Source organism: Rhinolophus ferrumequinum, chromosome 7 (genome assembly GCF_004115265.2).
Source record: "Rhinolophus ferrumequinum isolate MPI-CBG mRhiFer1 chromosome 7, mRhiFer1_v1.p, whole genome shotgun sequence".
In the NCBI taxonomy this organism is placed as follows: domain Eukaryota; kingdom Metazoa; phylum Chordata; class Mammalia; order Chiroptera; family Rhinolophidae; genus Rhinolophus; species Rhinolophus ferrumequinum.
In genome coordinates, this window is record NC_046290.1 from 20,675,542 (window position 1) to 20,691,116 (window position 15,575).

Sequence of the window (15,575 nt, forward strand, 5' to 3'; positions counted from 1 at the left end):
GGACAGGTGGGAGGCCTGCCCCAACTACCGGAGCTCTCAGGGATGCTAGCTCACCCCTACTACCCACACCTCCATTCCCACATGACTCACATTTATCACTCAATTTATGACAAAATTATATACTATCTTTTACTGCTGTCTGTTTCGTGTGTGCCAGTTTAGTTTCCATATTTAGAGTCTGCCTACAGTTTTGGTATATGTAAAAAATAAAAAATATTTGTAAATTACATGACTCTTGACTAACAAATCATCTATGTGGTATTTTGAGATCAATTTTATATTATTTCACCTATCTCATAAATATAAGTTTATTCTTCTACCCTACCATTCTTCCACATTTTGGAATTTTAAAAGAAAAATAAATGTAATCAGAGAAACTGGAAAGATATGAGCAACAAAGAAGTGATTCTGAACGCTTATTTCAATGTATGGCCTTTATTTATGTGAAAAAGGCATTCTGGCAAGCAGTTAATAGCTAATAATGGTAAATGGAAAAAGAATGTATGGCTATAGTGAAGAATTCATCTACTAGTTTACTAAAAAACAAACAAATAAAGAAAATAAGCATTGGGCCCAAAACATATTTTTCTTATCCTTACCAAATATATATTAGATTTTTAAAGGCATGTTATTTTTTAGTTGCTAATCCACTAGCTAAGAGTAACTAAAAGGTTCCATGGTAGACTATGAAACATTGTATTATTTTTTTAAAATTCTTTTAAAAGCTACTCAGTACTGTGATTTTTGTTTTTCTGTCAAATACACCAGAACTCCAAAAGCATCTTTCCTCATTCTTGGAGAAAGCATCAAGGAGGCACAATTTAATGCTGTTAACTCCTAAGTCTTCTTCCTAATTTACTGTCATGAAACTTAATAAGCTATTGTCCTGAGAGAGGATAGGAACAAAGAAAGAAATGGTGAGTTTTTAAAAAGAAATTAATCCTGTTGTTGCTCACAAGCCAGTAAAATAAAAATGCACTGTCTGTGGTACAGACATTATTTTCTTCCCAACAGTTCAAAGTACTATACAACAAAATCTACTTAATGTGGAAAGCAAGAAACCCTGGCAGGGGGTTAGGGGTGGAGCTAAACCATATTTGGATTGTCTTATGCTGTATTAAAGAATAATAAGACACCTAATCAAAGAACAATAGCCGCTTTAAGTCATATGCCGCTTTAAGTCATATACAATTTTGAATGAAGTCATATTGGCGTAAATTCTACTTTCTTTTATAAACTTTCAGGGAGACAAGAACTATGTCTAGGATTTTAATAACCACAAAGTTAGACTACTGTTCAGTGTGCTAAGATCGCTGTTCTACACAGGTTTATTCAACAGTGAGTCTGCCATCTATTAAATAATTTGCCCATATCAAGCATGTTTTTCTGAATGTACATGGTGACTAACCCCTGGCAATAAGCCACAAACAAAAATGGGGACCAACGACCACTTGAGTTTATTATTATACTGGACAATTCCAAACCCAATGGTTTACCTGGGAAAATGGACAGAGCGAGCTGCTAGTCCTTGTGGAGTCCAGTAGCAAACCTTTTGCTCTTCCTTCCACTGTTTATACTTTCTTTAATCATTCCCATTATAAAACTAGCGAGCTCCGAGATGAGATGTTTACTGAGCAGTAAACACCCCATTTGTTTTTGAGAACCCAGTAAACAGCAGTATTATGAAATCTAGATTAACTGTAACATTTACACAGCACATTTGGTCTGAGGAATTCAAAGCACTTTATAAAACACAACAGCCTCCCTGTAGCAGTACTTACTGTAAAATGTCATTTACTCCATAGAAAAAAACCATCTTGGAACTGGGCAAAATCTAAGGGTAACGGCTAGAGTGAGGGGTTGGACAAATTTTCTCACTCTGCCCTCTAAGCCCCAAGCAGTGACTGGTAGAGTAAAGCTAGAAGGGGCTTTGGAGCTCAGGCGAAGCTTCCACCCATCCAGGATTTCCTTTTATTCATTACATCTACCCACCTGGACACTTGAGGGGAAGGTGAGGGCACAGAGCTAGTAAATCTGAGACCCACTGGACCCCTTGATCCCAGATTAGGCATCTTTTGGATTTAACTTGAAGCACTGAAGTCGGTAAATCCACTCAGTGAAATTTACATATATTCAGTGCATAGTTACTGTCTTTAATGCAAAATACTTGTGTATAACTGATTTCAAAAAATTCTTTGCAACGATCATTTGCTTAAACACACAGACATTAATAAATAGTCCGTATGTGTCTCTTTGTTGGGTCAATAGATTCTTATACATTCTGTCTAGCAATGACACTACCAAACAAAAAAATAAAATAAAACAAAGCGATTGATTCTCTCATTTTTCCATTAACAGTCTCTGGCCCCTCTTTCCTAAAAGTCTTATTGATTACATGGATTATCTGAATGCCACCAAATGCCTAATCCTTGAGAGACCCTTTCTGCGGTAACATTTCATTATAATTTGCATGAGTTAAATATACCATATTTTGCAGCATATAATGCGCACTTTTTTGACCAAATTTGTGAGGGAAAAACAAGGATAAGCATTATACATGGATAGTACTAATTCCGTACCTATATAAATATTTTTAATTATGTTATTTATGCTTATGAGTTAAAAATGTAACTCTAGAAATCAATAATGATATCCATACGCAAAATAATACCCTGGAATACAATAATTGGCTTTGTAGAACTTACAACGAACCTGCAACGATGAAGAGTTCTTGGCCTTCTATGATGCATAAACATTGTAAATTTGTTACTGGTACATAAAATTTCTTGTACCGTGTATCTATTCTGGTGTTTTGTAATTATTTGTTACATAAAATTTCTTGTACCATAATATGCTAAAAAACAAATGCTAAAATTCCTCTATAATACAAAAAACAAGTACCTAAATGTAACAAATAAAAATTTGAATTAAAAAATTAAAACGGAAGATTTTTTTTCCTGAAAGGGCAAAAAAGTGGGTGTACATTATACATGGGAGCGCATTATACACAGCAAAACACAGTAACTATACAACTGAAATTTATGTGGTTAAACAGTAACACTTTTTTAAATTATAGGTGGTATATCCCCTTGCGATGATGCCATCATGAAAGTTAATTATTTTGTAGTTTTGCTAGGCAGACAGGGTTTTATTTAATAATTTTAAGTCCCTGTGCCTTTTTGTAAATCCTAGCTGATCCCAAATCAGATCGAGTAAAGCACTAACCAGCCATTTGAACCTCTGCTGATGCCTCTGACCATGACCCTGCTTAACGCGGGGACTGCCATGTGGGGAGGTTCCAGCTTATTCTACTCAGTGGAAACAAGACATCACAAAAAGCTCTTGAGCAGGTTACCACTAAAAACTACAACCAAAGCTCCAGAAACAGCAAGATGACCGACTGAGGAGCAGTGTGAAGGGGAGCTGGCAGATGTGGTCACTAACTGTAGTGCAGGATGGGCAGGGTGGGAGGAGACAAGGAGAAGAATTCAGTCAAGACCCCACCTCTCAGCCCGGTCCCCTGGCTGCCTCGCTCCTCTTCCATTAGTGCCAGAAAGAGAATCCCAAACAAACTACTTCGCTCGCTCTCTCCTTTCTCAAGTCTGGAATTCTGAGCAAGCTTGCTTGGGAGGACATCTAACCACCAACACTTGTGATTTGATAGTGTTTGCTTCAAAGATACACAAACACTTCCAAGGAGCAGAGACTAATGCATCTCATGTCATAACAGCAAACCAAGAAACAGAGGAGAGGGCAAATCATTTCGAGAGAACTCAATTATTCAAGTGCACAGAATAAAACTGACCTCTAATCCCTAAACAACCACCAGAGCTGTCCTTAGACCCACAGCAGTTTTGTGTGTGTATTTTGTTTTTGCCCTTCACTGGAGCACTTAGCAGAGTCTCCCTTATGTTATTTATGTTCATAGCACTCTTACCCCACCCCAGGCAGTCAGGCATCCTGGTGAGTGGGGGCTTTGCTTTACTTGCCTTTGGATCTCCTAAAATACCCACAAACTGCCTCAAACTCAAAAATCTGCTGAGTTACATCTGTATGTGCTTAAGTACAGCTCCAGGGCTGTGCCCAACTGGGGAACACTAGATAGTGGCATTCCAGCAGCAGCAGACCCCGCAGCCACGGCCAGGAGGCTCTTTCTGAACAGAAACTTGGGTCAACTCTGCATCAGCAAAAAAGATCAGAGACACAGCAAGAGGCTCTCAAACAAGCACCAAAGACGGGAAGTCAAAGGACAACAGAGATTATTTGCTTATTCTCTGTCAGTGGTATCATTTTCAAAATGGGATATTCAGAAAGAGCACAGTTTCTCAGATATCATTCCTTTTGTCATGGTAAGAAAGCCATCTCTTTGTAATAGAGCAAAAGAAAACATAAGTCAGGAGGTTTGAACAATGCTATCAAAGACAATTTATATACCAACAACTATCGTTGGGTAAGATGAGACAAAGATCATTTTAACCTGTGTTTTCAGGACTGAAAAGGACATGTCTAAGGTGTGTGTAGCTTTGTGAAAGGGACTGCAGGGGACTTAGGATTCCACTTATTAAAATACAGAACCTGTCACCTGGAGATTATAATGCAGCAGGGTACATAAAATCGTGGCCACACGATCCCTGAGGATGTGATTAGGGCCTCTTGCAATTAGATCTTCTCTGATCTTAGACTCTCACAGAAACTGTACAAAACTGTGTAATATCTTCAAACTGGAATTTTAAAGTTTCATCCTGCCTCTTTTCACCTCTTGAAGAGGAAAGACAGTTTGGTTTATGATAACCTCAAAAGAGAGCAACTCAAGGCAAACCAATTTTAAAAGAAAAGTGATACGTGAAGAAAACGGTAGAAAAGGGAGCTGTGCCAACCATGGCTGGGTACTCCCTTGGCTGTGGAGGCCAGTTATCAGCTGCAGCGACTTTCTCAACTCTGTCCCTTCTAACCCTGCTCCACCCACCTGTAATCCATCTACGGCTGGATCCCAAGAGGGACAAGCCTCCCTATTCAACTTTTCGCTCCCCATTTTAAAAAGAGCCACCCTCCAGCAATCTCCTCTGTCTTTTTAAACTACCACGCGCTGTACGTCCCACACAAAGATAATCCGAGAGCATCAACACAGCCTCATGGGCCATTGGGCTTCTGCTTTCATTCAATTTTCCCGAGTGTAAATGAGTTTACACAGACCTAGCCCACTTCCTCCCCAGATTCTTGGGGGTTCAAGGTCACACAAAGGTGATAATATTAAGGCACAGGGAGCATGTGAGATCTTGCTCCTTGGCATACGTTGTCAGTTTGGCTCAAATAAACCCTTTTATTTTTAAGTGAGAATATTAATATAAGAAGGTATCGTTTAAAATCAAGAAATAAAATAAGGAAAACTAACATAAAACTTTCCAACCCGTTACATAAGGCCAGTATTATTTTAATAATGAAACCAGGCCAAAGCATCCCAGGAAATGTAGAGTACAGAATTGTATCTCTTCTGAATGTAGACACAAATACCCTCAACACTAACAAACTGAATTCACAGCATAGGAAAGGACTATTATATATTATACTAATATACACCCTGACCAAGTGAAACGTACCCCAGGAAAGCAGGTGATTTAAAAGCCAAAAATCAATTAATGTAATGTACCGTGTGCGTAGAATAAATGAAAAAGAACACATGATCATCTCAATAGATACAGAAAAAGCATTGGACAAAATTGAACACTTCCTTAATAAAAACATTAAGCAAACTAGGAACAGGAGAGAACTTCCTCAACCTGATAAAGGGCATCTAAGAAAAACCCAAAGCGAGGTTTCTTAGACATGACACCAAAAGCACAAACAACAAAATAATAAATTGGACTTATCAAAACTTTTGCGCTTTAAAGAACATCATCTAGAGACTAAAAAGATCAATAGAATGAGAAAATACTTTTGCAAATCATGTATCTGAAAAGGGGCTTGCATTTAGAATATACAAAAAATGACTGTAACTCAATAATAAAAAATACCCCAATTAAAAATGCGAACAGGAGGGGCCAGCCCAGTGGCTCAGGCAGTTGGAGCTCCGTGCTCCTAACTCCGAAGGCTGCCGGTTTGATTCCCACATGGGCCAGTGGGCCCTCAACCACAAGGTTGTCGGTTCAACTCCTTGAGTCCAGCAAGGGATGGTGGGCTGCACCCCCTGCAATAGCAACAGCAACTGGACCTGGAGCTGAGCTGCACCCTCCACAACTAAGACTGAAAGGACAACAACTTGAAGCTGAATGGCACCCTCCACAACTAAGATTGAAGGGACAACAACGTGACTTGGAAAAAAGTCCTGGAAGTACACACTGTTCCCCAATAAAGTCCTGTTCCCCTTCCCCAATAAAATCTTTAAAAAAAAAAAACAATGGGAAGAGGATCTGAACAGATATTTCTCCAGAGGTGATAAACAAAGAGTCATTAAGCCCATGAAAAAGATGCTCAACATCATTAGCTATCAGGGAAATTCAAACAAAACTACAATGAGATAACAGTTCAGACACAATAGGATGGATGGCTAGACTCAAAAAGACACATACAGATAACAGGTGTTGGTAAAGATGTGAAAAAATCAAAACCCTATCTACTGCTGCTAGGAATATAAAATGGTGTAGCCATTTTGGAAAACAGTCTGGCAGTTTCTTCAAAGGTTAAACTGAGTTACCTATGAGCTAACAATTCTACAGGTAGGTATATAACCAAGAAAAATCAAAATATATGTCCACCCAAAAATCTATACACAAATATTCTTAACAACATTATTCATAAAAGCCGAAAAGGAGAAATATCCTAAGTGCCCATCAACTGCTACATGGAAAAATAAACTGTGATACAACCATACCATGGAATATTAAAAATAAAGTACTGACGCATACTATAACGTGGATACATCACCCTAAGAAGCCCAGGAACACAACATATATTATGATACTACTGATACAAAATATTCAGAATAGACAAATCCATAAAAATTGAAAGTAGACTGGTGGTTGCCTAGGGCTGGGCAGGCTAAGGGCAATGGGGAGTAACTATTAACAGGTACAGGGTTTCTTTTGGGGGTGCTGAAATATTCTAAAGTTAGGTAGTGATCACAGTTGAACAATACTGTCAACATAGTAAAAACTACTGAATTGTATACTTTAAATGGGTGAATTGTATGGCATGTGAATTATATCTCAATAAAGCTGCTATAAAAAAATCTGCTTTTGGGCCGGCCCGGTGGCTTAGGCGGTTAGAGCTCCATGCTCCTAACTCCGAAGGCTGCCGGTTCGACTCCCACATGGGCCAGTGGGCTCTCAACCACAAGGCTACCGTTCAATACCTCGAGTCCCGCAAGGGATGGTGGACAGCACCGCCTGCAACTAAGATTGAGCACAGCACCTTGAGCTGAGCTGCCGCTGAGCTCCGGATGGCTCAGTTGGTGGAGCACATCCTCTCAACCACAAGGTTGCCGGTTTCGACTCCCACAAGGGATGGTGGGCTGTGCCCCCTGCTACTAGCAACGGCAACTGGACCTGGAGCTGAGCTGCACCCTCCACAACTAAGACTGAAAGGACAACAACTTGACTTGGAAAAAAAAAAAAAAAAACAGTCCTGGAAGTACACACTATTCCTCAATAAAGTCCTGTACCCCTTCCCCAATACAAATAAATAAATAAATAAATAAATAAAATTTAAAAAAAATAAATCTGCTTTACCTTGAGGGAGTTGGGTCATCTTGGCCAAGGCGTGACATAATATTTATTAAGGTGTTAATTCCTATTTAAAGAAAAATACACAAGTAAGTCCTGTCAGAAGCATTCTAGGACCACAATATGACATATAGAAACAAAATTATTTATCTCATCCCAAGGTGACTTTAAAAGGTTTAATATCTGCATGTCCATAAGTTTAATCAACTGAATTACTTAAAACACTTGATAGGAGAAAGAAATTTTTCTAAAAGCTCATCCACCCTTATTATAATGCTCTGCTTAAAGAAAATGTTATTACTTATAGGTCAGGAAGCACTAAAGAATGAGAGGATGAAACAGTCACCAGAGAACCGTTCCCGGTTCTAACAGGAACACAGGCCAACACACGACAGCTGAATCCAAACGTACCTTTTTTCCGCATGTGCATATGATGAACTTTCCTATCTCCATATTTGGGCTGCCGAATTCCACAGTTAGACAAAGAATTCCTGGCATGATCAGGATTCATTCCAAAATTTAAGTGATGACTCGGGTGAGTCATGGCCAGCTACAATTCCAATGAAATAAGTTCAGTCTTAAAACTCAACATAAAAGCGCCCTCTGCATATCATCCCAAATGAAACAGGAAAGAGATCTGTGTATCCAGTCAAATATTAAGCCCTGATCTTTCCATCTTCTCTCTTCTACTGTTAAATTCCCAGAGCTCCGGTGCAAACCCTCTTCTGAAAGCAAACCTAAAAATCCCCATCTTTTAGAGGAGAATTACAATACTCAGCACCTGGAAAGAAGAGCCAGCCATAAAGAAGGAAAAGGTGAAAGAAGGGGGCTCAGCTTTGACAGAAGGATTTTTGATTTAGTTTATTAATTTAGGGACAGCCTCAAAAAAAGGTGAGAAAACAGGTTTGAAAGTGGCAATCAGAATAAAGGAGCTATGTTTCTAAACATCGTCAAAATAGAGTCCTCAATGCTTCATTGTAAACTGCCAAGATGAATTAGTCCTATCCGGTTATTATCTGAGTGTACAGCAGAGTAATTCTTACCTGTAACAGACAACGATCTTGGAAAGTATATCCTATCAACTTGTCCAGGTGCATTAGGCATTGGTGGTAGCGGATATGATGAGTCAAAACCGGTAGCATCATTGCATGCTAAGAAAAAAAATTTGTTTTCAATATGTTTAACCCTATAAAAACTTTAAAAAATGCTTCATTTATTTTACAACAAACAAGATCCATTTCTCAAATCCCAAATTCCATGTCACAGTTTACTTGCTGCATGGCATTGGTGTGGTGGACCTTAGTTGTTAAAGGTATAGTCTCTGCAACCAGAATGCCTGGGTCTAAATCATGTTCCCACTCATTCGTTGTGTTACTTGGAATGAATTTTTTAACTTGTCAGTCTTAGTTTCCTCACCTGTAAAATGGGGGGAAATCAGTATAGCTACTTTCAAGAACAGTTAAAAAGATTAAGTAAGCAAATACCAAAAACTGGTTAGAACATGACCCATGAGTCCTCATTCAATTAGGAACAGGCCTGGTTCCATCAGTACAGTAGGGTCACCTCCGGGAAGTTACAAGAATTTCTGTGCCTCCTTGTCTATCTTTAATTATAAGGGAAAGGATTAGGGCTCATCAATTCTGAAACTGTATCAGGGTCAAGACACTTTCGAGAACCTAAGGAAAATGACTCTTTCGCCAGAAAAATACCCATGTGCACAAACATACAAAAGTTGTACACAATTTTTATGGGCTCACGAACCCCTGAAGCCCATCACTATCCCTCAGGTAAGAACGTCTGTACTAGACGATTCCCAAAGGCCACTCCAGGTTGAACACTTAATGATCTCATATTCCAAGGACAGCTTTTATGAAAACCACCAATACAGTCAAGGCACCTGAGAACATGGACCTTTTCTTTTTGTTTCAATCACTTTTCATTTGGCTATCGATTCCTCATTAGCAGATAATTTCATGAAAGGCATATTGTTTTCTTTCATAGCATTTCCCTAGAACTCTGGAGAATAAAGGAGTCATTCATTAGAACCTGGAGGATGGGCAGAGCTTAAGAATGACTGACATGTGCTTTATAGCAATTCAGTCTTTGAAGTATTTTAAGCTGGTATTGTTTCAAAATATATGAAAATGGATTTGCTTGAAACTGCAGAAATCAGTTTCCTGTATTATTAACTTACAAAGAAAGATTAGTTCTCCCAAATAGGATCTCTAATCAACAGACTGTCTTTCTTTCCAGTTCAGTTTAATAAATGCATATTGAGCACCTCCGTGTGCAAAGGTTACGAGAGTTGTGGAAGAGAAAAAAGATGAAAACACTCTTTTTGTCCTCAAGGGCTTCCCAGAGAGATAGGCCATTATGATCTGTATATTGGCCATTTTGTCCACTTCACTTTTATAAGTGCCGTATTAAAAAATACAATAATGGAAACAAAGTATGTGGCCAATGTATAAGATAGTTCTCCAGCCACTTAAACCACAGGGAGGTGGAGGGAGTCAATGCTCAGAAGTGAAGGTGGATAGGTCATTAAGACAATGCAGTGCAAGTATCTTTCTAAAGTATGAACTCAAACTGGTGAATTGTTTATTTTTGTAACACCTCTAGTCAGAGACGAATTATTACCCACCAAGAAAACAACACCCTCTTTAGAGTACTCTAATTATTAGAAAATTATTATAATATTAAGCCCATATCTGTTTCCTTACCCCTTTGAACCTAATTCTACCCCTGGAGACAAAAAAAAAAAAAAAAACCGAATGGCCTGGTCCCTTAGCTACCCTAAGTCTTACTTCCTTTAACCCTTACTCATGTGAAACAGCTTTAAGTCTCTTCCTCTAAACTTGCTCCAAATAGAGCCGGTTTCTCTTTTCAAATAAGTCTGTTTCTTGTGAATACCGTGGAAAGGTACGCACTTGTATGACCCACACCCACCTTGGACCCCCACATCTCAACATTATCTCTGAGACTCTTACAATCTGTCGCTCAGTTTTTTTAAATTATCAATCTCTGCAAAGTTGAAATACACACATTCACTGAGCATCTTGCCCCCACCCCCAATCTATGCCTGACAACTGCTTTCATTTTTAAAAGTTCCTTTGGAAGATTGCAAGGAAACGACAGTGTGTAGTTTTAAATGTATTCAAATTCTCCCATAAAAACAGAGCAACTAGAACAGCGAAACAGAGCCATGAACAATACACATATCCATAAAAACAAGACAACGAGGTATCCTCATGAACGCCTAATGAAGAGTGGGTGGGAAAGGACAAAGAACTACGTGGTCTCGTCATCCGTGAGAGAGAAAAGACAGGGAGTGTAGCAGGGCTTCTGACAGCCCTGAGAATGGATGAACTTCAGTATCAACGACATGTATTCACTGGAAATGTGACCAAAACTGGAGAGGGCTCTGCAGAATCCAATTCACTGGGCGAGTACAAGAGGACAGCCTAACAGAGAGTGATGTGAGAAGAAGCATCAGAGGTTCGAGCCACTGGCACCGACAAGAGTGATGCATTAAACCATATCCACTGTGGACCATACGGCTTGCATAACCGTGTTGTTTAACTACTTCTCTGTTTAAGAATTACCACCTTAAAACCACTCTGGAACAAAGAAGAGTATCAATAAGTATAAAAATATTCGCTGTAAAAGATGCATTTTGAGCCCAAAGTCAATGAAATTAATTTACCCTGGCCATTCTCCAAGTCATTCTTACCTTACATTAGGTTTTTGCAGTTAAATTTGAACAAGGTTGCTCCCATGTAATGAATGAGTTGATGAGTAACACCTCCAAATTCTCTGAAGATAGTATTTCCATATGTTGGTGTTTTAAGCTCAGTAGAAGTCACAGTTTACATTCACAACTCCAAGAACATTCATTGATTGTGCAGGAATATTTTGTATGTCAAGATAGATAAACAGAAATATTTCATCTGTTCACCTAAGGTTGAGAGCTACAGAATGTCTCCAGGATGATTTGATTTTGGTGTGGAAGGAACCACTTCACCAAAGCACGTGGACTTTTTGGTTTTGTTTTAGTTTTTTAAAACTTTTATTTAAGTGTGTTTTTCCAAGACCCATCAGCTCCAAGTCAAGTAGTTGTTTCAGTCTAGTTGTGGAAGGCGCAGCTCACTGGCCCATGTGGAAATCAAACTGGCAACCTTGTTGTTAAGAGCACCGCTCTCTAACCAACTGAGCTAACCGGCCATCCCTAATGTTTTTGTTTTTAATGGTCCACACCCCCTGGCTGCACACAACCAACCCGAGTTGCCATTATGCTCAGATTTCTTTCTTTTCCACTTCTATCAACTTCTCAGGTAGCTGGCTGGCTCACACTTTCTTTCATTCATTTATATGCAGATATATATATATATATATATACATATATATATATATATATACACACAATATATATCACACACACACATGCATATATATATATATATACATATATATATATATTTTTTTTTACAAACCATAAAGCAATTCCTGTATTCAGTATATGAACTCATACTTAGCAATTTACATTCTGTATCAAGTCATTTCTATGTGAGAGTAATTTTACTGAAATCTTAATAAAAGACTTCCATTAGGAGGACCGGACACATAAGCATGGCTTTTAAACAGACAGCCTTCATCTATGAAAAATGGAAGTCACAGAGAGGGAGGAACTATTATCAGATCAAGAAGTATTCCACTTTGCAGGAATTTCAATTAAAATCCATTTCCTCTGACCAATTAGTCAAAGACACTGAGTGCTTTTGCCTACCAACCTCAAAACACAATGCAAACGTGATATATACACAGAGAAGATAACCCAGTGCTCAAGCAGCTTCTAATCTAGCTGAGGAGCCAGAGTAAGACATCTGTGACACAGCTGAACAACACAAGACTGCAGTGGAACAGATCATTTCAGCACCCCCATTTGTTTCACCAAGAGAAAGAGAAAAAGGGCTCCATGCTTTAAAACAAATTGTGTTCAGAACAAACCTGCCATAGGGAATGCTACCTGGGGTGGTAAAGAAATCAAGTATAACAGAATATTCTCTCCACATCCATCACCCACCGATCATTAAGACAATGATTTTTTATCTTTTTACAAATTAGAGCTCCACAGGGTTTTGATTAAAAAAAAAAAAAAAAAAAAGAAAAAAAGAAAAAAAAAAACAAAAACAAAAACACACTTCAATGTTAACCAAAAATTCAAGTTTGGAAACCACTGAACTATTAATACAGGATCTCTAAGGTTCCTTCCATTTCTCAATGTTCCACAATGTTAGGATCTCTTAAACAATCAACTCTGACTTACCACTGGGATCACCAGATTTTGAGCAGATTGTTCAACATTCTGCTCATTGTTTTTACAGTGTCTACTACCTTAGGATGATAATATGTTGGTTTTCGAGAAACACTGGCAAATAGAAAAACTGGGTGATATGGCTTCAAGTGGCCCTAAGAAAGAATCAACAGAAGTAAATACAATATTCCCTTCTGAAAGTAACTACAGTTAAAAATAAAGTTCAATTGGCAAAATAATTGAGGACTTGGTGGGTGTAGCTGGCTACCACTGTAGATGTTTATTCTCAAACTGTTTAGCAATACTGCACCAATAGCAGTTCATCTTAACACAAAGCTATTTAACTTTGCATATCACATGGTAAATGAATTGTGTAGCAATACCTTTAATTTTAGGATTAAATCCCACTGTTCAAGAGAATAATTAAATGCCAACACTGTTTTTAAGAAACTCATTATGATGAAGTGAATACCTAAGAGCGCCTGAACTTATTATAATATACGCTACCATCAAAACAGACAGGTAGAAGCCTGGGCATATTATCCCAAAAGGCTGAACACAGTAAACTGCATTATTTGACCCCAGCCTGTGTGCTCATTTTCCTTTACTGCAATCCCCATGGAGAGCAACCAATGTCAATCATTACAAAAAAAAAAAAAAAAAAACCACAAGTAAAGAGCCAAAGAATATGCTGGGTTTGGGGATCTCTAATCTGGTATAAATTCTACCCACAGGGAAAACAACAATACTTATTAGTGAGTCAGTTATATATACATGAAGTAGACCTGAAATGTTCCTCCAAGGAAAAAACACTATCATTTGGCTCAAATATGAAATTATACTGATTCTGTTCATGAATGCCTTCGGTTCTCTGCAATGTAAGTTTGAACCATGGGTCGGTCCAGTTTGTGCACATGGCCTTCAGAGGTCTGCCAGCAGAGCTGCTGGGGTGTCTCTTGTGACAAGCACCTACCAATATGCTGCCAAGAGGCAGGTGCACTTGAGGACCAGAACGACCTTCACTCAACGTGCAGAGACAGAATGTTGTCGCTAAGTGCCCCTCACCCTACCACTGGGCACGCACGTGTGCACACACACAAAATTAAACAAGACAATACCAAAAGTGACAACAAAAACAAAACCCAAATGATACAAAACAATTTACGGATGGTGTCCCATTTAGCTACAAGGTAATATGTTCCATAACAAACTTCTCAGAATTAGAAAAACTGCAGTGCCAGATGCCTTTTAAAGGAACAGATACATGGGCATAATTGGGTTCTCAGAAGCATCATTACCTGACAGACATCAGAACGGATGCCAGTTTTCCAGAATCCTTGGCTACTTAGCTCGACCGTTACTTCTCTTCTCATTGTATTCTTCTGGCGTATTTTTTGGAGCGCTTCCTAGAAAAGAATTCATTACGATGAGGAACCTGACGGTTGTAAAGGAATATTAAGCCAAACATCAAACATTAGAAAATAAGCTGAATTTATTCAATATCACCCTTACATTCAGGTAGTCAAACCTCTTCATGCCAAATTACAATAATTTATTTGAAAGGAAAGCCAGAATGCTCAAAGCCTAGGGTAACTAGATAAGAAAAAAAAAATCTAAACCAAATCTACCATTCTGGTGAGTTCAAACAAAAAAAATTCCCTTTCCTTGATAAAAGAAACTAATGTAGTGTTTGGGTTTTAAAATCAACATGTAAAAATTATATCAAGACTTATGTTGTGCCATTTCCATCTAAGGAAGACACTCGGTACATTAACCTACAACCCACGAAATTCTAAAAGTTGCTTTCAAATTTGCCAACCCCTTATAAAAACTGTTGCAGCGAGGGTACATTTTATTAAAAAAGACAATAATCCAAAACTTCTGCAAGGCATAATCAGGAACTGACTCTTCCTTTTTATAGCTCTTCAAATAATTAAGTACAGAAATAATTTTATATTTGTATACTTATTCAATAAAAATCTTATAGGAATTCGTAATAACAAGGAACCACCCTCACCACCTCCACCACCTCCAGGCCAAACACCCCTGGAGGAAAGATAAACAGAGAACTTGAGAAGTGCACACGACCACCTCTTTCCCTGGGTGCACCAACACACGGACCTTTCAGTCAGCTGCTCTGAGCCCTGCTTCCCTCCTTCAGAATGAAGTGACCACAGTAAGTGACAAAGCCAGAATTCACACACTTTTCCCAGCTTCAGAGACTTACTCTTATACTACTGTAGGTAGCAGAATAAAACCTCACTGAGACAAAATCTATTTTGGTATCAAATCCGTCTATTCTGAAAATTATAATTAAAACATAAATGATCCTGGAATTTGGGGCTAATACTACCCATTCGTAAAGAAATATGGAATTGAGAATATAAATTACAAAATAAATTTGCCCTACTAAACTGACAGACATATGGAAGACAATCCTTCACAACCTTAAGACCAAGAAATTTGAAGAAGCCCTAAGGGTGTATTATATGCTGTCTAATTAATTATTAAAAAAAAAACACTGATCTGGCGAGTTTTAAACCTTA

The 15,575-nt window shown here is 38.4% G+C and overlaps 1 protein-coding gene across 7 annotated transcripts in view; it reads right to left on the reverse strand.

Moving 5' to 3' along the window:
• The window catches only part of DROSHA (drosha ribonuclease III), a 111,460-nt gene that overhangs the window by 36,647 nt on the left and 59,238 nt on the right, over positions 1 to 15,575 (reverse strand). For all 7 annotated transcript variants that reach the window (XM_033110974.1, XM_033110975.1, XM_033110977.1 and 4 more), the window contains 4 exons: positions 14,328 to 14,435; positions 8,762 to 8,869; positions 8,130 to 8,268; positions 7,725 to 7,785 (listed from right to left, as the gene is read on the reverse strand). In XM_033110974.1, the coding sequence (XP_032966865.1) occupies positions 7,725 to 7,785; positions 8,130 to 8,268; positions 8,762 to 8,869; positions 14,328 to 14,435 (416 nt within the window). The remainder of the gene's footprint in view (positions 1 to 7,724; positions 7,786 to 8,129; positions 8,269 to 8,761; positions 8,870 to 14,327; positions 14,436 to 15,575) is intronic.